Below are 27,407 nucleotides of genomic sequence, written 5' to 3'. Positions count from 1 at the left end.
GGCACTCATGTCAGGGGTTGCCTACCCCTGATATAGTGTCTTTTATCTAAGGATTTCAGAGTTCTTTACAAATATTAATTGAGATGTTTTGCAAACATAAGCTGAAGAACAAAGTGAATTAGTCAGCTGCCTGATGTCACAAAGCAGGAGTGTCAAACGTATGGCCTGCAGGCTGGATCCAACCTGTGGAGCTGTGTCACATCTGGCTTGTAGGGTTCTTAGAAGGGCTGGGAATTCAGGAGCGGGGTGAGTGGAACCCAGCCACCGCTATCCAGGGTACGGAGCCCTGTAGAGGATGCGTGTCAGCAGAAAAGGGCGAGCATCAGTAGTATTAACCATCACTACTCCCTGCAGATGGTCACCTCTGAGGAATTCAGATCCAGCACTGGGGTGGCCAAGAGAGTTTGAGACCATCACAGATCAAGAAACAAGAAAAATTCTGAGGAGAATCTACCAGTCCTACCTTTGAACTGCCTGTTATTTCCAAGAGACAGCTCTATCTTCCTTCAAACCGGTTTATTTTTACTTTAACTTTTGTACTTGCTTTATATATTTCATTCAATGTTATAAAGCCAAGGAATACAGAGGAACACTGCTAATGTAACTAGACTTTGGCAAATGTCAAGGAACATCAACTAAGAGATTTTTTTCATTCCCTTTCCAAAAGATATTTATCTTTTTTCACTGCCCTCTTAGGCCACATTTTAATATTTTTTTCTGTTTAACAACTTTCTGCACTGGGAAGCTTTAGCATCCATTGTGCTGAGGACATCACTGTTCTGGTCCACTTACTACTCCCACAGTTACAAAGTTCTTCAGGATATCCAAACTACATCTCCCTCATTGCAAAGCCTATTGCTTCTTGTCCTTCCCTCTACAGACAAAGAAAAAGTTTATCACCATCATTCATGCATTTGAAGAACCATAAAACTCCCTCAGTCTCATCTTCAAACTAAGTGTTCCCAACTCTAAATCTCTAACCACTCTTACAGCTCTTCTTTGGCCTCTTCCCACTTCATTCACCTCCTCCTTGGAATTCAGTGCTTAAAACTGGACAGTACTCTGCATGAAGCCTGACCTGGGCTAACTAGAGAACAAAAACTGCTGGATTTGCCTGTTAATATATTCTTGTGTGTTATTAGATTTATTTTGCAATAATATTACACTCTTGATTCAGTCAGCTTGTGGTCTACTATAAATCTCAAATCCCTTTCTGCAGTACTGCAAGTTAGGTAGTGTTTGTGCATTTAATCATCCATCTGAAATGTAGTACCTTGCACTTGTCCAAATTTCTTCCTGTTTGTTTCATGCCATGTCCCCAATTCAAAGTCATTCTGAATCCTAGTTCTACACTCCAAAGTGTCTGCTACCCCATCCAGCTTAGTTTCATCTGCAACAATTCCATCCTACAAAACTTTCTTGAAAATTCTGAAAAGTACTGTACCCAGGACCAGCCCCTGGGGAACCCCACTCTATATTTCCTCCCAGTGTGACACTGATGATTCAACAAGTTATATATCCACATTATAACTGTTTCATCTAGAGCAGTGGTCCATGGTCTGGGGGGGGCCATGGAAGATTACTACAATCAAAAGTATGTGAATACCCACACTTACAATTCAAAAGAGGTCTGCACCTCTGTTTGAAATTTTTAAATGGGTCTGTAACTCCATTTGAAATTTCCAAACAGGTCCACAAATAAAAAAAAGGTTGAAAACCACTGATCTAGAATATATTTCCTTCACTTACTAGAATGCCACAGGAATCATTGCTTCCTCTCTATCCACAAAGCCATTCACTCTCTCAGAGAAGGAAATCAGGTAAAGCCTGACTTGCTCTTGACAATCAAAGAACTATTTTCTAACATAAATATTTTATTGCAATAGTCCTCACAAATCACTATCTGTGCATATATACATGAATAAGGTTTTGCATCTAAGACAAGAAATATTCTGTGCAGTCTTTATGACGAAGTACTACACTCCCTGCATCTAAGTAAAGGGATAACAATGATAAAAGGATTTGAGTCCTTTTATGCTCCAAGAAGAGAGTTTAATGAAATTTGTACTTGGAGATTACATGCAAGTTAAGAGAAGAAATCTGCAATTATATATATACTTGTCATGTAGCAACCCAAAGAGATTAAAGTTCACTCAAGGTCACTAAAGTTGTTATAAGAAGCAACTATGGCCTGGAAATACACAACAACAATTTTATGTCAAGCGTTAGGATTTTCCCTCCTAAAAATAAGGGTCATTTTAATGGACTAATTAGCATACGGAAGAGTTGAGACACTGGCCATAAAGGTGTTTAAAGTAGATTACAGACTCCTCAGGGATTTATTTAGTACAGGGGACATTTTGTACTAATGCAAAAGAAAGATGAGGAAGAGAAATTGAGCAGATAACCCAAGTCATGTATTCTACCCCTGTTCTATATGCTACAGTGACTAGGGAATTTACACTTTACAATGATGCTACTTTCTTATGGTACATGAGGGTCAGATCTTTCCTGTATCTATGGTTGAGGCTTTGTCTATTTTTTTTTATATTTATGGTACAGGATATTAAATTCAGTGATGGTATTTAGTTTATAACAAAACCCAACCAACACAGAAACAAATAAATACTTTTGCAAGCCACTGACTGATTAAAATTCCAGAACAAATGCAATTCAATTGAATATTTTTAAGTAATGCAAGCAAATGATGACTTCTTTACAAAGTTCTCAAATTATAAATTATTTTCTTCCATTTAAAGCAATCCATTGTACTGTACTAACAAATCAAAATTTGTGACCAATCAGTAATAGGGAATATGATCAGTGGTTTAACATCTGATATAGGCAGTAACAATATTAAAGCTGAAAATGTTTGAGTTGAATGAAATACTTTGGTTTAACACTGAGGAAAGAAATGACCTTCTTGTTCGCTGCTTTGCACTTTATACAGGCACTGATGCCAGCGTAAACTGAGTGCAAATGAATACACAGGGTGGAAAGCAATGAAAATTGAGCCAAAAAGTTTCTTTTCTTTTTTTAAAATATTGAAATATAATGAGTATTGTGACAGAATGGACACCAAGATCCAAAATTTGTACTTAACTGCTTCTAAATACAAAATTCAGGAGACAACGGTGTTTGGAAAAAATTTAGAGTTTTTTATGTCAAACTCAAAAGCTGGCACATCTCTTAGCCTGCTTTTCCTTTCAAGTACTTATGATTTTTTCTGTTTCTAATGTCAAAAGATTTCATTTCAGTGATTCAAGAGCTCTCATACACAGCTTATCTCTAACTCCTATTGAATCCTGCAGTGAAGCCAAAAGCTATGTGTGACATCAGAATTATTCTCAGAGCAACAGATTACATTGTTCAATGAAGTATTAGACCCTCACTTTGGAAATCAGCAGAAGTTATGAAGAAGTAAAATCTTATTCATATATAAAAATGAACAAAAGATTTAGCAAAAGGGAAAAATGGAAATCGGTGAAGTAACGTATCCTTTGTTTAAACACACACATTATGTTAATCGAACTTGAAAAAATGTTTTAAATTCAAGTCTTGAAGAAACATGTTTGATTTTTTGTTTCAGTTTGTTTAGAACAAACAATCAACAGTAGCACTGTATACATTTTATGTGTGTTATGCTTATTAGTTTGAAAACATTGTATGTTTGGTTATTATGGTAAAGCTGATAAAGTTTCAGGTTAGCTACATTTGAGGAAAGCAAAAAGCAACAGCAAAATAGCAGCCTTGCAAACATCTAGTGTTTGATTCTATTTTATAATTTCATTACATGTTAAATATGCACTAAAATTTAAGATGCATTGTGGTTTGTAAAGAAAGTTGCATAACACAATAAAAAACACATCTCCAATTGACAGAAAATATTTAAGCATCTCCCCCAAATATGTCTAGTTTGGCAGTAACAAGCAAGATGCATTAAAGGATGTAAATATCCCAAAAAAGCTTCAAATCCCACCTGATGATCCAAATATATAGCATTCCTTTGAAGATGATGTGAAAGAATCTCATTCTAGCAGGCAGCAGAACAGAAGAAAAAGGAAAGGGATAGAAGGTACAGAATGCATGAAAAGGTCAGTTGAAAAGATATAAAAACAGCTCCTCATCTTTCAGTTTCATCAGAAGCTGTAATACTAAGATTTTATATATGTGAGGGTAAACTTTTAACATGTTTTAGGTCCAAGAAATAACTGTTTATGAAAACTGGCTGTGACTTAACTATGAACTACTACAGTAAAATTTTAAAAAAGCCAAGCACATCAGACAGAAGCAGAGATACAAAAAGTAGGCATATTTTGTTTAATGAAACTACTGTGAAATTTACTTTATTGAATTATTTAGCTGTTTACTTAACAGAACACATGTAAGAAATCAGTATGTCCATGTGGAAATTCTATATATATGACTACGTAGACAACTATAAACCCTTTGATAAAATTACATGCTTTAAGGATCATCTGTCCTTGCAGAAAGATAATAGAACAAGTTGTATCTGGCATGAAGGAATACTAAAAAAACAAATTCATATTATGGTCCTCTCTCAATATACTTGTCTATGGCATCTGTTAACTACCTATTTGAGGATAATGTTTTACCTGATCAATTTGCAAAGCTTATAATTTTTTTCCAGATACTGCAGAAGCGATATATTTAGAAGTGTTCCTACCTATATTTTGACTGTTTTACTTAGTCATAAGCGTTGCATTCAAAGGGTTAATAGCAGAACATCATGTATGCAAGGAAACAATGGCATTCTATGCTACATCCACAGCTACTCAGAGAACTTTGCACTAATGGAGCAATGCAAACTTTGATTATGAATGGCTCAAAGTTAGTGAGGATGATACATGACACACACCATTTCATAGCTGACCTTTGGGCTGCTGGCCTCAAGTTTTAGCTGCATGAGCTGTGCTAGTGTGTGTTCCCGGATACTACTCAGTTCAGCTTGCTGCCGTCGCAGCTTTATTAGCAGCAGCGTGAGCTCCTCTGGCTGAAGGAGTGCAGTGTAAGAAGCCAAAGAGTGGAAAATAGGTTAATTGGTGTCCTAAACAACACTTAATCTAACTATGGGTTCTTGGCATTTTGTCATAATTCATTACTATTTACAATAATATGCCAAAAATGATACTATGTTTAAAAGGACCCAATGAGTATTTAGGACATAAGATCAAGACAGAGTTTTTAATAACTCCTAGAACCTGAACCTGAAATAATCCCGGCTGCATTTCCTATAGTGGACAAAATGAAGGTTAGCAGTTTGCAGGACAAATGATCTATGTAGTCCCTACAATGATTGAGCCTACAAATGTTAAGCACATTATATAATCGCATAGCTTTAGGTGAAGAAGACATGCCAACCCACCAGAAATCATCATCATCTGTACCACAGCGTTTATTTGGAAATGAGGAAAGGAGAAAATAAAAAAAAAGCAAAAGGGAAGTTTACTATTCATAAAAAAAGAACACTGTCAAAGGCCAGCAGACTGAATGTGATTTTACTTTCCCTTTTAGCTATTAAAATGTGCCTGGGTAATACAACACTTTTCCAAGACATACTTCCAAGCCATATTATTCAGTTCTAAGAATAATCAAACTGCAAACACATGTGCACAACAGGACAACATCACAAGTACAAAAGAGTTTCTTTTCCCATCCTCTCCAAAGGTTTATAAGCAGCAAATTTACAAAATGCTTGGTATACTTTTATGATCATCTATAAGTTATAAGACACTTTCAACAAATAAAAATAATGAGCAGTTGCAGTCTCCTGGATAATTCTAAACAGAACATTTTAGAACAAAAATTAGGAACAAGTCAACCTGATCAATTTTCAGGATATCCTCTCATTAGCAGTACTTGCAAAAGCAGTTTTTTCCTTCCTTTTCTTTTTCAAACCACTTCTTTGTTCCTTTCCCTTACTTTCCCACTTACAAAAGAGGTTTTATAAAATAATTATTTCCACAGTGATCAGCTTTTTTGGCAGTTGTGCAATTCAGCTAAAAAAAAGAACAGCAATCCACATTTTCTGCAAAGTCTGTGCATTCTTATTCAAAAGGCGCAAAGCAATAAGAATTAAAAAGGAAACTGAAGAATTATTTAGCTAGAGGGTGTCCACTAGAGGGTGCAAGGAATTGATACATAACTGCTGGTATCAAAAACCTTTACCTTTCACTGAAAAACAATATGCAAGTCAAGTTGTAAAACAGCTTATTTTTATATTGGCACTGTACTTGCTTTAGGATCAATAGCTGGAGTAATTCTTCCATCAATAATGTATTAAGCACTTAGGCCACATACTTTCATACTACAACATATTTTCAAATTAGATCCCAGCAAAAGCTGGATAAAAAATAAATTTAATCTGAAATGGAACTGTTTTGTCTGCATGGCACTCATAGAAAAACAGAAATTACAGTAATATCTTTGTATAGATATGCAAGAATCCAATTAAAATAGTTTCAGGGTTGAAAGCATTTTCTTATGGATGTTTTACATCGATCTACTCATAATTTGGGAACCAAATTGTACATTTAAGGCTGAATTATTTTTATGGCTAGTTACAAGTCTCAGATTTCAAATTCAGCTTGAAATTCATGCCACTGCAAAAACTCCTGATATTACTTTGAGTGTTGTTATTTCAAGCCAATTCTGGGGGCTTTTGTTGCAACACACAAGCGTCTTAGGAGTTTTCCCCATCAGCTGCTGTTGCTGCTGACTGTACGACCCTCAAACCCTTCACTGCTTCCAGCAGGCTCAGCTGCTGCAGCAAGCAAAAAGTAACCAAGTACACTTCTCTTTCTATCCAATTCAGCAGCTTCATTCCAGCCCCACAGTGCAGGACTCAGTGAAGAGATAGGGAGCCAAGGACAGTTCTCTTCCTACATGGTAGAGATAGGAGGCAGCTAAAAAGGGAAGTAAGGAGCAGCTAAGACAGACAGTCTGCTGTGGATTGGTGAGGATGCATGCAAGAGTCAGGGATCAGATGTGCTGGGCCGTATGTGGATTTAAGGTTTAATTTCCAACTTAAATTTGTCACAAACTTTGGGTAGGCATGGAGAATTCAAAAACCTTAAACTGGCAGACCAAGCACTGCCTGAATTTTAAGTCAACATCATACTTTTTTGAGGAGTAAGGGTTGAGGGAGGACTGAGGTATATTTGAACTCTTGCATAGGTTCATTAATCAATATTCATAAAAAAATTCTGATCAAAGGAAACACATCCTATTACTAAGACAAATGCTCAGTATGGGCAAATAAGAACATATTCTTTTCTGACTATACAGGATTCAGAAAGAAAAACAGTTCTTTGTTACAATCCCATGCTAGAGAAATCTAAAATAGAAAACTTCTTGCTAACACAGAATTTTTTAAAATAAGGTAAATGTAATGTTTCAGAACAGAACTCAAGAAAATCTAAGATAAAAACCACATAGTATCCTTGTAAATCCTCAATGTAACCAAACAGAATCACTTTCTTCAGTGTGGAAATCTCTATTTAAAACAAAGCATGTAAACTCTGCTCCCCAAACAGTGGGGAAAAAAGTGTTGCATATTTTCATTTATAGACTATATAAAACCTGATGTACCTCATAAAAATGCCACTCACCGTTTTGCCTTGAAGACTCTGGGGAGTAATAGGCTGCAAGCTCAGACCTGCTGGCATTGACCTTCTGTCAGGCACGAATACATGCTATGAAAAACAAAATTGCGTATTATAATCCATGGCTGTCTGCCAAAGTCTTTTGCACTAAAGGTTAAATATGAATTTCTTAAATATAATTTTTCCAAGTCAACTTAATTTGTAGGACAGGTGCCAGAATGCAAGCACTGGTTAAACTGCTTTAAGATGCCACAACAGGCATGTGCTTGCTTGTCTGGATGTGGCCATTGAGGCTAACAGAAATTCATTGGGGATTCAGGTTTAAAATTTAAGTTTAGCTTACTGAGCTGGCAAGGGATAGCTACCAGTCTTACAGAGGGTCTGCTACTGGAGCCAGGTACAAGTGATCTTACCAAAAAACTTAGCAGCACCAAATGAGTAAATCCAGAAACCAAGAGTCAGTCTTATTGGTGCCTGAAGATGAGAAAATTTCAGCTTCAGCTCTGTGAGGACCTAGTTCTCATCATAATTTCCAAAGGCCAGCCTGGAGCTCAAATGCAGCCTCAAATTCCAAATGAATTTTCTTTCAAAACTCACTTGGATGGTCTCAGATATTGTGATTAATGAGTATGCTGATTTGCTTAATGCCCCTTGAAGCAAATGTGAAGTTACATCATACGTAGGGTTAAATCTTATATTCTTAAGGTAAGATTTTCTATCCTTTGAACAGAGACAATTTCTTTCACTACTTTCACAAGCCACAGAGTTTGATAAACTACAATTTCCTTTTAAATAAATATTAATTGCAGTAATTCTCTTCAATGGCCATGTTAACAAGCAATTGCATCTACATTATAGTGAAGCATGTATTATTGCAGAATATACAAATATGATTAATACACATTAGAGCAGAGGTGAGTACAATACAGTCCGTGGCCAGATTCAGGCCATGCCTGCCCCTGCGGCACTCCACATGGGGCCACGCCCTACCCACTCATGCCAGGGTAGCCTGTGCCAGGCTCCCACTAGGGCTCACAAGCAGCATGTGCAGCTTTCAGTGGGCTGTTTCCAGTGCAGCCAGGAGCTCCTGTGTACCCCCCACCTCCAGCAGCAGCTTCTGCTCTTGATCTTGCTCCTGCAGTGCTGCACCACACTGCTCTAGGAGAACAGCTTTAGCTGGGCAGCTTCTGCCCCAGCACATGGGGCTCAGGGTCCAGATCCCAGCCACCTTCCACCAGAAAGCAGTCAGGAGCTGAAGCTGGAGCCTCACACACCTGCCAAAAGCAGCATGGCATGGCAGGAGTGGGAGAAGCCACTGCCAGAGGTGGGGAGGGGTGTTGGGGGGTGGCCCACCACAGATTAGCACCCAGCTGGCTGCAGCTGCATTGGGAGCAGCCTCCTTGAAGCTGCTGCTGCCCCTGCTGTTCTGGACTGGCAGGTGAGCAGCTTCACCCAGGTGGCTCCTGCCCCAGCTCATGGGGCTCCAGCTTCAGCTCCAGCTCCTCGCTGCCTTCCTGGTAGCTGGAGCTAGAGCCCCATGTGCTGGGGCAGAAGACCTGGCTGAAGCTGCTTGCTCAGAGTGGTGCAGCAGGGGCAAGATCAGGAGCAAGGGCTGCCACTGAAGGCAGGGGGAGCAGTAGGGCTGTGCAAAATTTCAGCTGCTGTTTCATTTTGGAGGTGTTTTGGCCCCTTTTGGTGACCAAAAAACCCAATCCAAAATGAAATGGAAAGCTTAAAAGCATCTCTGAAACAAAATGAAACCATCCAAAATGTTTCTGTAATGTTTTGGAGCCAGGCTTGCAGGGAAACAGAAACTAAGAAGAAGGAGGGGAAAAAGGGGGGGGGGGGGAACTGCTCAGATATTGACATCTGTAGCTGGCCAGTGTCTGCAATCTGTCCCTGAGGTCCCTTCCAATCCCAGTGCTCTGGGGGAGGGACAGCAGCCTGCTGTCATTCCTTGCACACATCGGGGGGCCCATGTCCCCCAGGAGGAGTCTGGCACAGCCCTGAAGCCCTCCCGAGGGGTGTGGGGCCCCAGATCTGTATGCAGGATGACAGCATGCTGCCACTGCCGGCTCAGGCCAGCACCAGCACCAGCACCTGCTTGGTGCAGCCTGCACTGACCACAGCCAGTGGAACCATGAGAGAAGCCCCCATGGCTGCCCTGCCTGGCCCCATCCCCTGACCAGCCCAGCCTCCTGGTACTCTTTTTTTTAAGTCCTACACTCACCAGCTGTAGCAGGGGCCGCGGGGGCTCTGAGGGCTTGTGGCAGAACCCCCCCCATGCAGCATGGGGCACTGAGGTTTGCCTCCACCACCTGGTACCTGCGTGGCGGCTGCCCCATGCCCCTGTGGTGCTCAGGGGTGGGGGTCTGCCATGAGCCCCCACTGCCACTGCTACAACCAGTGAGTGCAAGCCTTTTTTTTTTTTGTGCCAGGACTAGTCTGAGGCTAGCCAGGTAGGGGATAGGGCCAGAAGCGATGGGGGCTTTTACCATGGCTCCCCCTGCTGGGGAGAAACAGGCACAGCTCAAGGGGCAACCTGCAGCCACCCAGCTGTGCCTGCCTCTCCCTGGCTGATCCAAATCTCCAAAACGGCATTGAAACGCCGAAATAGATTTGGCCGAATTGAAACAGAGCAGTGATCTGAAACACTGAAATGAACCACTGACCTCTGAAATGGCCGAATCCAAAATCAAAACGAGACATAGCTGTTTCGCACAGCTCTAGGGAGCAGAGCAGGCCTGCAACAGCTTATCAAATTCCACGTGTGGCCCTTGGGCACAAATAACTGCCCACCACTGGATTATACTGGTACTAAGGTTACCAGTACTCTGCAACTTGCCAGCATGCCTGTAGCATTTCACTCCAGTCCTACTTCGTTAAAGGTTAAAGTTGGGTGATTTAGCTCACTTGAATCCCTACAGGATAACAGAGATAAAAGCTGCACTTTAACAGCTACTGCATGATACCAGGTAGCAACTCCCCCGCCTATTTAAACAGCTAAAAATACATTTCTCAGTTCCCCCAGAATAACTTGGAAAGTCTAGATCCAAGTAACAGAGCCCTTTCAGCCTCAATTTTATTAGTTACATACAAGGAAATTAAATATTTCACCTTAGCATGATGTGTCCGGTGTCGACGGTCAATCGTTATATCTCCTCTTTGCACTGGTGAAGATACTTCTGATCTGTATGTGCGTTGAGGGGAATATCCTTGGAAACCAGCTATTGAACCATGGGAAGGTGATGTTGGAATTGAATGCATTGCCTGATCAGAAATATTAATCATGGTTTTTGGACTACTTATAGTATTATGTCTAGTAAGAGTTGTTTGTTTATTGTAAAACTGACGTTGCTGCCATTCATAGAGTTGCCACATTGTGTCATCTCGCATTGATCTCCGTTTTTCTTCAGCTGTTACTGGCCCTATGGTTCTGTCATAAGCGGATGGCGTTACACTACAGATGCTCTCAGGCCTCATTTTGGTGTTCCTTGGCAGGGTTCTATAGCCTTCCGGGTACCGTGGTAAAGCTTGAGGTCGATAGCTTGGCATATTTCTTGGCAACGTCTGATACGAAATAATGCTGAAACAAGAGTTTTGCTTTAATAGTCAAGAACATTGCTATTGCAGGAATGCAAAGTTTTCTAACATCTTTCCCTTTTCTTAACTAAACCATTTTTTTTTATGATCAGTTTACTCTCAAAATATGTACGAATATAATCTCTATATCAGATTACTGCACAGGAGAGCCAATTCGGGGCCAATCCCTGAGGTGGTAGATGTTTTGTTTATTAACTGGAGTTTCAGATACTCATGATATGGCTCTATGACTGACCTTCCTTTTTATTTCAGCTTAACTACAGTTACAGCAAGGCAGAAATATTGGTAATGATTTAATGTAGAACTGTCCAAATGCCTGCCTGTGGCCAACTTATTGCCCACAAGGGGTTAAGCTGGGCTAATGCCTAACTGGGCATAGGCATACAGTCCAGCAGTTACCTCTTTTAATGCCAGATAAACAGTCTTGAAAACGGAGTCCCCAGACTCATAGAGCTTGGGAAACATAATAAGCAGCATCAGGGAAAAATAGTCCATAAAAATCATCACGTTCATTAACTGTGGTTGGAGGAACTGTTTCCAGCAAGGCAAGAAGCTAGGCCAAAAGTCTTGGTCTGTGTAATGCCTGCTCTAAGAACATTGTGAAATTTACTATTAAAGGCCATTTGTAGTGGTGGAATTGGTACTTTTCCAGCATGGAGGAAATGAAACGAAACTTAACTCTTCTTACAGGACATGAGAACAGGTATCAGGAACTTCCAGTCACACCCACAATTCAAACAGACAGCCTAAAGCTGAAAGGCACCACATTTTATGACCAAACCGATTTAACCATTTTAATCAACTATGATCCTGGAACTGAAAAAAAAAAATCGGTATTTTAGAACTAAAGAACCAATAAAACAGCATTAAGAGCTATAGTTAGTCAGATAGTGAAATAAGTGCTAACAAAGTTCATTTGTTTCTAACAACTATTTACCTATAACTGGTACAAAAACAGAGAAACTGAGTTGAACTAAATAAATATTTACAAATACCTAGACTGCTTTGCAAAGGGAAGTTGCCATCAAGTGTATTACAAACCTTAATGCAGTGGCAAGGATGCAACAAATTAGCCCTACAACCTCCAAGTACTGCTCTGATACCCTTCCCCTGCCTAATCTCTTGCCCTTCTTTGCTTCCTGCCCTTTCTGCCTCCTGACCAATCCGCTGCCTGTCCCCTCCACATGCTACACTGGACCTGCCAATGTCATTTCTGGCACTCATGCCGCAGGGTGGCAACCCCTGTCCCAATGAATTTATCTTCATTACTTCTCAGGGAGGTTACAAGTATTATCTATGATTCGGTAGACTGGTAAATTAAGCACACACAGGAAGATAACCTGCCTGGCCCAAAGTTGAGCAGAAATGGGAACAGATTCCCACCCTTGTTCTGACATGAGCTTCATTTGAACTGCCTACACTGTGGGTGCCTGTGGACATGTGGGGATGCTGCTCCAACACGCTGTTATTACAGTGCATCAGAGTAGACTCCATTAATTGAGTCTTCTGGAGCGTGCTAATCGCACACTCCAGCAGCCTCTGCACCTCATGTATTCAGTGATGCTGCATTTCAAAATGGTGGTGGGGGTGTTTTAAATAAGCTTGTTAGATGAGCTTTAGTTAAAGTGCTCTTGCCACCATTTTGAAGTATGGGATGCTGAAGACATGAGATGCTACAGACACTTTAATCAGAGGAGCTCTCAGATTGAAGAGCTACCCCCCCACCCCCCCAGAGAATGTGTAAAGGTACCCTGTAAGCCTAGTTGGGGTTTTGTTGTTTTTTGGGGGCGGGAGGGGGAAGGTGTGGAGGTGGCTTGCGTTTCAATGCACATACCTTTTCTCCCCCAACTTTCTAAGTTACATTTTTTACTATTTGTAATGTGTACTTTTTCTAGAGTTTGAAATTAAAAAATAAAGGAGTTCAAGGCCTAGAGGCATGTTACTTTGGGGGTGGGGAGGGGAGGAAGCAACCTATTTGAAGTTTTGAACATGTAAAAAATTAAATTACAAACATCTTCATGCAACCCTTTTGCCTACACTCTCACACTTCGGAAGATTTAAGTCCACCAACCCTTATTTACAATTTATTAGCACTATGAAGATATTAAATGAAGCCTTAAAATCAAAGTAAGTTTGTCAGGTCTCTGGCAATTCCTGCATACCCAACCTTCTTACCAAAGCCCTAAAGTACAGTACAGAATTTTGATTTAAGCCAATTAAGTCAAATCAGTATTTGTTCAATTTGCTGTTGGGCAAAACCTCTCTACAGCACACAATACAAATGACTCACCATTTTTTCATGTTCAGGAAAACTACAAGGTTAGGGAGTTTTTTTGCTGGGGTGTTTTGGGTTTTTTTGCTAAGCTTCCATTCATTCAATTTTGGATGGTTCAAGATCTATTCCAATCCAGATATTAATTTTTTTTATTGTGGGTGAGCGTTCTGCTATTCTCTCTACAGATTCAATTCTGTGAGGTGCAAGTATCCTAAGATAAGAAGGATTAAGCATTAAAAATTGCACTCCATCCTTAAGCAGATAACTGATGGTTGCCTTAGGAAACAAGTTTCTCATTCTTAGACTAGAAACTGTCTTGTGTGCGAGTGTAAAGAGGAAAATATCAGTTAAGTAATCTTGAAAAGAAAAAGAAAAAAAAGGAAGGAATCCAGGACTTTATAGGGGACCAGTTTTCTGGTCAGAAATATGCTCAGAAAGAGACCCAAGTGCACTCTGACAATGAGTGAATGCATACACTGTGCAAGCATATTTTTCATAATCAAAAGAGAACCCTTAACTGAGCCATTCTCTTGTAGTACCTCAAAGTAGCCTACCAAAAGATCAGAAAAAATGACTTATTTCACAAAACCTGAACAGCAAACGTTGCTAAACCCTGTGCAGTTTCCCTTGTTTGTGTGGGTCTCATGAAGCTAAAAGTAAGAGGAAAAAAAATGTTCCTAAGGAAGGGAGAAAAAAGCAAAATCTGTGCAATCGCTAATTAACAGTCTTCCTTTATTATGTATGTGCTTGATCTTGGGAATTTTTTTTTCCAAATACTTTTAAATATATGAGCTGTGGGACATACAGTTTCTTGCATATAAATGCCACATGGTAAAACTGATGGATGGATGGACGATACAGAGCTTAAGAGATACAGATCTTAGGAGATTTTTTCTTGGCCAATCTTGAACTGCAAAGGTGGATCATAGCCTACTCTTTAAACAGTATTCCTTCAGTAATTTTTCAGTTTCATGCTTACATCATAAACAACTCTTAGCTATTACTGATACAATCAAATGTTGCACAAACCTAAAAAGTCCTATAATCATACATTTTACTTGCAAAGAACTAAAAAGTAGGTATGTGCCTTCTGACTATTTATTATGTTTACAGCCTTTTTAAAAAAAAAAAAAACTTCAGAAGCATTATGAGTCTAGTTTGATTTTCTGTTTTTAGCTGAAAAACTGGGTGGATAGGTAGGGTATGCAAGGATAGGTATTGAAAGCAACTTTATCATAAGCTGGAGGATGCTGAATCTCTAAACAAAAGGTGTATTTCTACAAAACCATAAACAGTCAACTAAACAGGTTTATTATAAACAAATTTTGATAGAGCTGATCCTGTTTTGAACACAGGACTGGATTAGATGACCTCCTGAGGTCTCCTTTCCCTCTAGCCCTACTTTTCCAGAATCCTAAATTTCCATCCTACTAAGGAACAAACAAAACTCAGTTTTAAATGTTAAATGAGGCCTTTGACTCTCAATATCTCAAATTTCATTGTTTTGTGATGCCACCATTTCACTAGTTCTGAGATCAGAATCTTCCGCCAGCCTGGAAAACACCTGAATTTCTAATGTAAAAAAAACCATTAAAAATCCACTAAAATCCATTTAAAACAAAAAACTGTTTGAGAAAACAAAAACAAACAAACACTCTAGACCATCTTACTGCATGCCAGAACAGAAAAAGAAAAAAATCACAAGCTCTCTTTTTCTTCCACTTTTCTGGTCAGCTTCAAAGTCTCATTTCTCAGGACAGTTGCTTGTGCTACTAATTTCACCCATATTTAAATAACAAATGCTTTGTATGGTCAAAGGGATTCTGATGCTGCCAGTTAATAATGTTTTCCACTACACAGCTTCTACAATGGAATCAGTTTGTTTTGGAATACAGCCAGCATAATAATGGAGAAGCGATAAGAATCCAGAAGGGAGAAAACTCTCAAGGTTTTATGCTTCTTCACAATTGGAAACAACATCGCTATTCAGGTTTCACTGTCTGTCTGCAAGTTACACAAGTTTTGAATTCTAATTTTGAGACTAATTACATCACAGAACCATATCAAGCTTGCGTTACCCAAGCATACATAATGTGATAAATGTCAGAGCGAGAGAGTCACTCTGCAGTACAAATTTTAATTTACACTTGATCAAACTGTCAATACAAGTGCACCCAGAAAGACTACTTGAGCCCATAGAGACTGAGCAGTTACCAATTATATTTAATGGGAGTAGAGAAGGGAGGAGGAACTAGTTTGTTCAACAATTTTTGACAAGCGTAAATGAGCCTAGAGTAAATCTTTATACATTCACAATAACACGTCCTAACATTCCAGGAAAGTAGATTATTTAGGTCCAATTGCCTGCTCTTGTGTCTGCATTCCTTAACCTAGGTGAAGTCTATCATTTTCAAACACTTGCTGTGCCATTATCACAATAGTTTAAATTAAACCGGAATATTTGAGCATAACTAATTTTTAAAAAGAGTCTGTATACTGGATATTAAGATCTTCTGCGTTTAGGGTGCTACAGTTGCCTGTCAGACAGCCTGGAAGGCTTTTTATTTCTACCATGAGAAATAACTGCTATTGGCACAAAATTTTATAGTGCCAACCAGTCACAGAGGCACTTTAAAGCTTTAAAGATAAGCACTGTAATTCACTAAAAACCTGGAAGCATTAGACATTTATTTAAATAGTTATATTTAGAAAATAAAACTGAAGATCAATTTAGGTGAATCTGCATGACCAACTCCAAATGATGTAATCTAATTTTGCTACCACAGATTAAAAATAGCCCAGAATTCTTTTTAAAGCAAAAGGTTTAAAAAAGTTACCACAAAAACCCCCTGTTCATAAAACAGACACATGAAACACTGTTCTTGGACAACTTCACAAACAGGCTTTATAAGGAAAATTGAGTAATCATGATTTTTTTTATTATTCATCACAAACCCTCTTTCTGAATGGTAATGAGAACCACGTAACTGGTGTTCAAAGCCTATGCTATAAGCAAGAAGCTAAATACACCTGGAGAGGAGTTTCTGACCATCTCTCTCAGGGAGTAGAGGGATATTTAACATTAAAGATCATTTTCTTCTAGTTCTACATATAATGGACTTATCTTGTCTGTGGTCCCCCTCTCCCTTCACTGCATCATCCACTTACCTCTGATGCTACACAATCCCACTACTCACCAATGAACTGTTCGTAGGCTGACAGCAGCTGAGGGAGAAGAGCAGAGACAAGACAGGCAAAGGAGAAGGTGAGGAGGTAAGAGGGGAGAGGGATGGATTTCCTTCTGATATTACAATCCCACTACTGGGAAGGGAGCAGAGAAGGGGAAAAAGGAAAGGGGAAGAGGAAAAAGCAGGTCACAACTCCAAACACCCATGCACTTCATGGGTCTCAACTACACCCACGCACTTCATGGGTATTACCTACTCACCACGCTCATGCCACGATCACAAGATACTCTGGTATGCAAGTCTTCTTCTTAGAAATGCACACAAACTTCAAACTAATCTTTAACAGAAGCAAGTAACTTTTGATGCTTTATATACCTTTATTATTTTTTTGGATTTCCCTTGCTTTTTTGTGTCTCTCATTTTATGAGTGCACATTTAAGTCTAAAATTGAATTAACATTTGAGCAATCTAATTATGCTGTGTGTTCACACTTTATTTCACTTGATTTGGACAACATTTAGGTTAGTATCATTACTTTCCCTTTGCTTTAATGCATTAATATATATTTTAAGGCACACAATATAGCATTACTAAAGTTCAGGAGCAACTGCAATTCATGTAAAAAAAATTACTGCATTTCTTATATCCCTTCCCAACTCTAAGTGTTGAGTCTAAAATTGTCTTGGCATTTCTTCTTCAAATGCAGTTGTTACCAGGCTAAATACTATCTTCTTACAGAACTGCTTCAGTTGCATATCTAGGTAACTAGTGCATGCAATCAGGCGAGATAGCACTGAAAAGCCAAATGCAGAACCATACATGCATGCAGCAGAGTTAACTGCACAACTCTCGTATCTAATGAAGATCACCACTATAAATACTTAGTAGAAAGTCTAGTTTCAAATATAATCTCAAACTCTTACCCTCTTGTTTCTTCTTCTTGGCCTTTTCCTCTCTGCATTTTAATCCACTGTTCCAACTGCAGCATTGAGTTAGTTCTCTGCATGACTCGTTCAGACTCCGTATGTGACTGAGCTGTATTGTGCTGGCCTCCATCTCCAGCGTCTGCCAGGATAACATTGACAGCTTTATTTTCAGACCCATTTAAATGAACTGGCTTGAAATGTGCAGCCTGAACTGTGCTTGTTGGTAAGGTCCTGTATTCTGATCCCAAATAATTTAGCTTTACACTATTAATTTTAGTCAAGGGTTTGTCTTGTCCAACTTTCTGGAACCCATATTTTTCAGCTTCCAAAGCCTTCTTCTCTTCAGCTTTGCTTACTTCTTTGTTTTTCTGATTATTCTGTGCTTCTGGTTTTATTAAGACCCGGTGGTTTGAAATATTATTCACTTCTCGAGGTGGTGTATTTTCAGTTGTTATCTTCTCTGCTCTAAGGAGGAGAAAAACATACGGCGTAAAGTAACTGTACAAAAATATTGGCACCTATATTGCGCATGTGTGTGTGAAACAGAGAGAGTCCTTGATTTTCTTGGGGTCCATATTTACCCAAGTCCACTGTCCACTCATGCTGAACTTCTAACAGCTGGTCCTTAGAAAAATTAACCAAGCCATGTTTTCTTTTAAAAAGACTCCCATCCTGTTCTTTCCCATTTTAGAAGCATCTATTCCAAGTCAAGCTCCAAATTATGCTATCTGGAAAGTGACCACGAAACGGTACGAAAGAAGACAGAAACCAGAAAAAGGAGATATTAATTTCCCCAGAGGAAATGACGTTGAAACAGAACACTGACTCCTCAGATGAGTCCCAGCCTTTGAAACAATCAACCTGGAATTTAGAATGATTTGAAACCAAAGCTTAAAACATATGGTGCTGTCAGGTTTGTGATTCATTATGATACTTATTTCAACATGGGCACTTTCTTTTTTATTTTAAAACTTTCTATGGTCACATTAGTTAGCTCTCTCCAGTATGTTATCATTTCAGCTATTGTAGATTTTGTGGAAAATAGTTGTGGCTCCCCCTAATTTTAGCGGGAGGGGGAATAGCTGCTGACTATGGAACTGTGGCACAAAAATAATCATCTCTCTCTTAAAACTTAAAAGCAACTGCTACCCAACCCTTATATTTATGTAAGTAACAGAAACATATACTTTGTCAGCTTATGTATTTTCTTTTTAAATTCCAAGATTTCACAAGAGTCGAGAGCATTTCAAGGTTGGGATATTCAAACTGCTTCAAACTGCAGGCCTCATGAAGCACTAAGAATAATTTTTGATTTTTCATTTTGTTGGTAGAAGGAAAAAAACCAAAACAGAACAACAAAACATTTCAGGGTTGGTCAAGCTGAAATGAAATACCTTGGCTATTTTATAAAACTGAGTATAAAAATCCTTTTTAAGACAGTTCACATATTAATACTAAAATGAAACATTTGGACAAGATTTTTTCTTTGTCATTTTCAGTATTAGCTAAATTCAGAACAAATTTGCAAATAATTTTGATTGACCTGAAAATACATTTTGCAGCAAACCATTTTTCTAAAGCATCTCTCTCAACGCTAGTGCCTAATTTTGTGCAAAGCTGATTAATTCAGGGCTACTGAATGTCTGGGCTTCCAGCTAGATCCAACTGACTAGCATCCATAAATACTCTAATTCCATTTAACCAAAGTAATTGCCTATGTAAATACAAACTTTTTGGGGTACTTGAGTTAAAACACAAGGCCCAATTGTCTGACAAAGATTCAACTTCCTTGGAACTGTTTTAAATTATAACTACCCCAAACCTTTTCATAACTGAACAAGACTTGGCTTAATTTTTATAAGTACCTAAACACATGAGGTACTAAGGTCATTTAGAAAATATTACCCATTATGACTAGACTTTTTTTTAAAAGGAATTCTACATATATTTGCAACTTGTTCCCACCAGAAAGGCTTAAACATATTGAGCAGAATTATACCTCCCAGTAACCAGGGGAGGAAAGTGAGGTTACCACCTCATAGTTACTAATATTCTGGACTGCAGATATAAATTAGTTTACATGTTTTCATGAAGATTTCCTTTGACTGATACTTGAACACATTTCTGGTTCACAACTGTTAGCTCAGTCAGACTGTAACTAATTATAAGTGAAAAAAGTATTTAAGCAGTATAATTTCTGGGTGGGAATTCTCTTGTATTAAGATACTTAATTTGGAACATGAGAAAACTTTATAGAACTATAGAAAAGGATGTAGTTAAAAGAAAACTTTTAAAAAGTAAATGAAATTCTCTATGAAAATGTACTTTCCAAGTGAAAAATCTTTCCGAACTACAATACTTGTACTTTATTATTTCTCTTCTAAAAGCAACCAACCAACCAAGAAAACCTCAGAGTACTTGAAGTGTTTAAGGACAAAGCAATGCAAGATGCCTTAATCCTACTTTGTGAAGTTTCTCGTAAGTGATGGGATAAAATGACCGGTAGCTGAATTCACAAGAATAGCTTCCATACTCACCTCTCCATGAAAAACTGTGAAGGAAACGGGGACTTGTATAACAAAATTTAAAGTATCCCTATCAGAAAGGGCCCAATATTGATGTTTGTTGCATACAGTAGACCCATAGCTAGAACACAAACAGTCTGAGGAGCACTTGAGAAACAGGCAGATCAATAATTTAACAGGAACATCTCTGTGACTGCAGGTTATCAAGAGACTATCCATAAGCACAGCTTGTCTTTTACAGTGCTGGCAGATGCAAATGTCGTCAACCTGACATTCATAAGATTCCAGGGTTGGAAGGGACCTCAGTGGTCCATCTAGTCTAACCCCCTACCCCTGGCAGGCAAAAAAAGGGTCACCAAACCCTTTGGTGACCCATGATCACAAGGGTCATGTGATCTCAGCTAGGTGCCCGTCCAGTCTCCTCTCGAAGACTCCCAAGGATGGGGCGAGCAACACCTCCCTTGGAAGCTCATTCCAGATCCTGGCAACCCTGATCATGAAGAACTTTTTTCTAATGTCCAGTCTAAACCTACTCTCCAATAGCTTATGGCCATTGTTCCTTGTTGTTCCAGGCGGTGCCCTGGAAAACAGATCATCGCCTACTTCATGTTGCTCCCCCCTTCATTCGAAGAGCTTTAGTTAAAGTGTTCCTGCCACCATTTTGAAGTGCAGGCATGGTGAATACATCAGATACAGAAGCTGCTGGAGCATGCTAATAAGCACACTCTAGCAGACTCAATTAATCAAGTCTGCTCTAACACGCTATAATTACAGCACATCAGACCAATGTCCTTGCCTGTAGCGCAAATATTTATTTTCTGAGTTACAAGTTGCTTCCCAGTCTGATAACTGTACTTGTAAATACCATTGTTTCTAGAGCCTAAAAATACTCCAGACAGACCAAAGCAATTCTGCTTCATCTTCTTTTTCAATATTTACAAGAACCCAGAGAATTTTTTTCCTTTAAAAACCTCCTTTATAGTGCAAATCAATGCAAACTTAATAACATCAAAAGTAAAATAGATGACAAGATTTGATGAGAATGAAATGTAATTACTATTTTTCTCGCATAAAATATGCACTTCTTTCCAGAAACCTGCTGCTGGAAATTGCAGTGAGCATTACATGCACAAAATGCAGTAAGAACAGTTTCTGTCAGTTATGAGCAAAAGTGAAAGTAAAATTTGCATGTAGCTCAAGAGCTGAACAACAACCAGGCTCTTTTCCCTAGGTGCTGCTACTCAGAGCTCTGGCAGATGTTTCACTTAAAGGCCGGGTACAGACATTACATGCAAACTGGTTTAAGTTACCAAAAACCAGTCTAAATCTGTAACAGTATGGAAGTACAGGGCATACAGATTGGCTTACAAATGGCAGGACCTGTTCTAAGACAGACCTGCATGGATGCAGTGTTAGACTTAAGGAAGTTCAGCTGGACAGGCCTATCAAGCTTCTGTACCAGATCTCCTAATGACTCAAGTTAGGTTGCTGTCCTGTTAACCCCCCCTCCCTCGCAGGGCATTCTACACCTCAGGACCCCAGCTGCACCACATGTACAGTGCCTGGGATGGATGTGTGCATCTCTCCAAGTGAGACTTACTGCATAAAGTGCACAAGCCAAATAGCAGCAGCAGGAGGCAGCAGCACACTGCTTGGCTTAAGTGCTTGGGCTGGGCAAGCTGGATCTAATCCTACTGCCACCACTGGTGCCTGTTCCTCTCCCTGTCACCAAGTGAAGGGAAATATTTATTTACTAGCCAACTGCCCGTCAAGAATGACAGGGGAGGGAGCTAGGATGGAGTGCTACCACCTAATGCCCCATGCTGCTGCTGTTCTGCCTCCTGCAGGGAGTCCAGTCCTTGATCCTGCTTGCAGGGAGCGGGGTGGGGCCCCCACCCTCTGTCCAGTCCTCAGCATGGCTTCAGAACCATGGTGGCATTCCCCCACGCTTCGCTTGGAGCGCTCTGATTGGCTGTTTCCATGGGCCAATCAGAGTGCGAATAAAGCATTACAGACAAACAGACTTAGGCTTTTACAATATTAGAATGTCCCATGATGCATCAGAGCAGCAGCATAAGCTAAGAGGAAATGGAGGGAGCCCTTGGCTGGGGAGCCGAGCGAGGCTGGGCACAGTGGCTGCTGCTCCTGGTCACAACCTGTCACCATGAGTACAAGGTTCTGGGTTGCTGGAGAATGGTGTCAAGGGCAGCAGCAGTGACAGCTACAGCATCAGCCAACGAGCAGATGGGGCACAGGCTGCTCTTGGAGACAGCTCCTGGGCTACCCAACCCAGCTCCTCAGTGCAGTGCAGTGGGAAGGGCGCAGAGGAACCTGCCAAGGACACAGTGTGGGTTGGGGGAGAAGGTAGGGAGGCACACAGGAGGGGGCTGTAGCAGGGTGACGCTCCCTGTTCTCCAGCAGGGGCAAGAAGTGGTTACAAGTGAGGTTGAGATCCCTGGTCTTCAACCAACACAGCTGAGTGGGAGCCTGTGTGGCGGGAGCCTTTCCTTGTCCCCTCAGCACCTGCCCAGCCCAGTTTACAGCTGGTGTGGTCCCTAGCCCTGCCTCCGATGGTCACCTGGGCCAGGCAGCAGGGAGGAGCAGAGGTCCCTGCAGTGCAGGCTCTTCCCAACTGTGCTGGCTCAGGTCTGGGTGAGAGGCATGGGCGGGGGGGAGGGCTGGGGACAGGGGTCATGTTGGCCAGTCATGGGTGGCCCGGCTTGGCTGGGCTTGACATTCTCCAGCAGCCTGCAGGGAGGCAGGTGGTAGCATCCCCAACCTGCCACCCTTGGCCACTGCTGGCAGCTTGCGTGCCCCTCCCCCAAAGGGTGAACATCTGCTCTGTTTGCTCCCAAGATAACCTAGGGCATGTGAGTGGGGAAAAAACAAACAAACCCCAAAACGTGCTTTATTGAAAGAAGCAGTGTATTCATTCGAGCTGGCTCTGCAGTATCTGTATAGTTCGGACACTTCAGCAGGGCTTTCTGGGGCTTCCATCTAAACTTGATTCAGTCAGCTATTAAATAAAAGTGCTAAAGCCCTGCCAATCTATACAGATGTTGGGTGACCCAGGCCCAGCAAATGCACTGCCTCTTCTGGGTATGTGCTGGGCTCAGCACAAGAGTGTGCAGAATTTAAACTTGCATTTTTTTTAAGCCTGTAAGCAGCCAATGTGATTAAGCAGTTAATTAGGTCTTTAGTAGTAACTTTGCCACATGTTCATGCAATTAGTGGTGCAAGAAAACAGGGAATAAACCACAAAATGATTACACAAAGTATGTATAATTATTTTGTGGCTGGTTCCCATCAAGCCTTAAACGGAAGACGTGGCTGATACACACCCAAGGTCGGGAGTGCTGATTGGTACTCTCAGGCTCAGAAGGGCATTGGCGTTTTGAAGTGCCTTTTCTACCTTACTTGATGAGAAAGTGACATTGACAGGGCTGACTGGGATGATTTTGTTTCCTAGACTTACTGGTACGAATGCTAAATTTCAAAAATAAATTTGACGCACTGGTACAGTGGGGTTAAGTCCTGCTTCAAAAGGATGTGTATAAATCATTTGGGGCTGGATTTTGCCTCCAAGGTATCTTGGGGACCAGGCACAGTATAGATACAGTACTTTAATATGCCACTCCACCCATCTGAGAAGCAGGTATGTTAGCTTTGGCAGACAGTCACACTAACATGGTTAAACTGCTCCTGATATGCAAGCTAGCATCTTTTAAGGTTTGTCTATGTAGCTAACTTAAGCATTCTAAGCAGTAATTTATTCCCTGATATTCAAGACAAACTTAAATATGAAAAAGTACAGATACCAGTTATTTTATTTTATTTTTTTTTTACCATCTCTTAATTTCTGGCCTGGTTCTGACAGCCCACAGAAATCAACAAAAACAAACAGTTAAGTTCACCAGTAAATCATATTATTAGTAAATGATACTGATATTAAGAAACTGAGAATCAACCACTCATACCAACTACTACTGCACCAAATAATCCCAGGCTGCGATGCTATAGTTTTTCACTAAATTTGCAGTGACATCATTTTGAATGAATCAGATGTTTTACCCATCTTCAGAGGTTGTTTCAGACCACATTTTCTGAGTGAAAAGTTTAAATAAGCTCCTGATTGATTAAAATGTTTTGGGTTAATTACTTGCACTAGGCCCCTAAAGACATTATTGTACTTGGCTCTGCTATTTAAAAGAAAAAGCCCAAACTATTTAGATAGGAGCAATTATAATTAAGTCTGTGGAGCAAAATAGATTTAATAGAAATGAATGTGCCCAACATTAAAGCACACACTCACTGCTCTACTTATGAACATATCACATTATTTAATTCTTGATATAATTTTTTTAAATACTGGGATAAGCGAAGTGACGAAAGAAGCCACAACTGGCATTTAATTCAATTAAAAATCAACAAGAAGGGTTTTTTCCCACTACATATATAAAATGTGGTATCATGAGCCCTGTTCACCAAATTAATTGCTGTAGACAATTTGGACCCAGGCTGGGGTTTCAGGAGAAATTTATGAAAGATTCTCCACTATCATTAGCTCTTAGCAGGGCTCATCACCAAACTCATACCCTCAACCTAAGTTATTAATCATTCAAAATCAATTGTTCAGGAAGGAAATGGCTATCTAACCACCTCAAAATTTCAGTTTTATGTTATGCTGGCTTTGAACAGGGAAGTAACTTTATTTTAAGGCAAACCTGGATAACAAGGAATACTTAAGTAAGTTCTCTCATGAAAACTCTTATACTTTAAAACATCCCACTCAAATTCTAACACTGGAATTATTTAAATCTGAAACATGCAATTTGACAAGCTGTAGAGTTTAGGAATGAACATAACCACAGAATGCTGATATTAATGAAGAACCTACACTACAAAATTTGAAAGATGATACTGCCGCAATATACTGTTGTATTGGTGGACAATTTCATCAGAAAACAAGGAGCAAGTTTTGCAACATTACCTTACATAAATAGCCAGAGAGCATCTTTTCTCTTAGCAAGCCTACCTAAAGTTAAAGCTTAATTTAAAAAGTTACATTTAGGATTCAGAGACCTCATACCTAGAAAAAAACAGGTCTGAAACACAAGGACACTGATTATGTGATTCAAACAAGACCATTTTATCCCTTATGTTATGAGATATAACATTAGGTCACTTAGAAATACAATACTTAATCCTTAACAGATTTTCTAAGGGATGCAACAGTATGTATTTTATGGTCTGTGGATAAGATCATATCCTGTTAAATAGGACTGCTTTGATGGCCAAAAGACTGATTCTTCAGAGACAGATGTCTGTTTTTTTCTGGTTATAACCAAAGGAAATAAAAGCCTAAGAGACTGCTAGTCTTGAAAATCAAATAATCACTTCAAGGCTACTGGTGTGACTTTTCAAAGGTCTCAAGTTTATTTTTGCCTGTTAGGACTGCAGAATCATGCCACAGCAGTAACAGTCAATATATTCACACTTCTAAGGTTAAATCTTGCAACCCTAACACAGACAAAGCTGGGATGAAAACCAAAACCACATATAAGATGCTCAAACCCATTCTTTGAAGGTCTGACCCCAAATTTCTACAGCATACATTTTTCCCAGGGTCTTTGGCCCTTCCCTGCATCTACCACGTCCATAAATGTATACATAATATCATATGGAGACACCAACAAGAAAGCACACAGGAGAAGGAGAACTGATTTAGAAGTCCAAGGCACAATCACGTTCAACCCTAACACTTCCAAGAGATTTAGGTCACATTCTGCTCTGAAGGCAGCCAGAATTAGACTCTCAGTCCGTCTGTGACCCCAGGGTTGGCCAGAAGAATGATTATATGTTAGTACACTGGAAGTAAGTTTTACTCTATTCTGCATTAAACTGGACCTAAAATTTGGGACATAGCGCCCTTTCACCTCAATAGGTTTCCTGATAAGTGATAATGTTGAAATTCTGTAGGCTTGAAATTCTGTAGATTTTTTCAGTGATTTGTATGAAAATGGATAATGCAGTATTTCATTTAGGGGTTATTTTGATATTACATTTAAATTTATTTTATAGGTTCCCCAATATTTTCAATGTGTTCTAAATATCAGTTAAAAATCTAATTATCTTTTATTTTTATCAAGCGAAAACAAGACATGTTGATAGCTGGAATAGAAACACAAGGCACCCAGAAGTCATCTGAGTTTGTTTGCTGACAAGTGTTAGTGAGAAGGATGTACTTTAAAAAAATGGAATAGGGTATCTGGATTCCTTGCTCTGTTACTTGGCAAACCTTGATAGGAACTAGCCACAAATGGTTTATATGGCAACAGTTTATACAGTATCCCCAGTGTTAAGATTAAGTTAATTTAAAAACTACCATTTCAGCTGTTATCATTTGATGTCAGAGCTGACATCTCAATGAGAAGCTTGGGAATACTTTACCATGTTCTTTCAGTTATCCATAGGGTAACTATTCATTTCTTTTTTCTTTTTTCTTTTTTTTTTTTTTTTAAAGTACCACCTTTAAAATAATGCATACTTTAAAACTTCTTTTAACTGATCTATAAATACCCTTTGGTTTCACAGGGTTTACTTGAGATTACTCACTTCATCCATTAATATACTGCTAGATTATCCATGATTAACCCAAACAAGACTCACTTATCTGTAAATGAAAATAATTTGTTCATCTATAAATGGTTTTGGTTACCTACAATATACAGTAGAAGGACTGATTTTAGGAATCAAGCCTGGAAACAGTTCACCTACGTAAAAGTGCCTCTTCTCCAGGGCAGACTCACGTTTAAGGTGTAATGTCTCTCAAAATGCTCTCCAAGAGGCAAACAGAAGAAGTCTCTAAATAATATAACTGTTTATTGTTCTTCCTCAGTTTTTGTTTTTACTTTTCCTTCAGAAATAAAATATTGACATTGGAAGGATTGCTAAAATTTGGCTTGCCATTTTTTATTCCTTTAGATTCAACTTGTTAGTAATTTTGGGCATACATTTTTGTATAACATTACTTGGAACTGAAATTAGAATATTGTTAACTTCCGCAGAGGACACAGAATAATATTTTCCTATTAATCTATTTTAATAATCTGCCTGGTGCAAAAAACAGCAGGTCAGTAATTACTAATGCACAGTTCAGACGCAGTAGATGAGATAAAAGTAGAAGTTCAGACCTTTTCTTCTTTTAGTTAGACTTAAAATTTAATAGCCTGTATATATATATTGAACTGTTGCAGTCATCCCTG

The 27,407-nt window shown here is 39.5% G+C and overlaps 1 protein-coding gene across 7 annotated transcripts in view; it reads right to left on the bottom strand.

Moving 5' to 3' along the window:
• Positions 1-27,407, bottom strand: part of PLEKHA5 (pleckstrin homology domain containing A5) — a 263,161-nt gene that overhangs the window by 41,118 nt on the left and 194,636 nt on the right. For 5 of the 7 annotated variants that reach the window (XM_090043560.1, XM_090043559.1, XM_090043563.1 and 2 more), the window contains 5 exons: positions 17,615-18,082; positions 10,743-11,211; positions 7,632-7,715; positions 4,895-5,014; positions 3,980-4,033 (listed from right to left, as the gene is read on the bottom strand). In XM_090043560.1, the coding sequence (XP_089899686.1) occupies positions 3,980-4,033; positions 4,895-5,014; positions 7,632-7,715; positions 10,743-11,211; positions 17,615-18,082 (1,195 nt within the window). The remainder of the gene's footprint in view (positions 1-3,979; positions 4,034-4,894; positions 5,015-7,631; positions 7,716-10,742; positions 11,212-17,614; positions 18,083-27,407) is intronic. The other 2 variants (XM_090043562.1, XM_090043564.1) reach the window with 1 other exon arrangement.

Source organism: Crocodylus siamensis, chromosome 4 (assembly GCF_052110815.1).
Source record: "Crocodylus siamensis isolate JL-2025a chromosome 4, ASM5211081v1, whole genome shotgun sequence".
NCBI lineage: Eukaryota > Metazoa > Chordata > Crocodylia > Crocodylidae > Crocodylus > Crocodylus siamensis.
The sequence above is the reverse complement of the archived record's forward strand: the minus strand, read 5'-3'. Positions and strand labels throughout refer to the sequence as shown.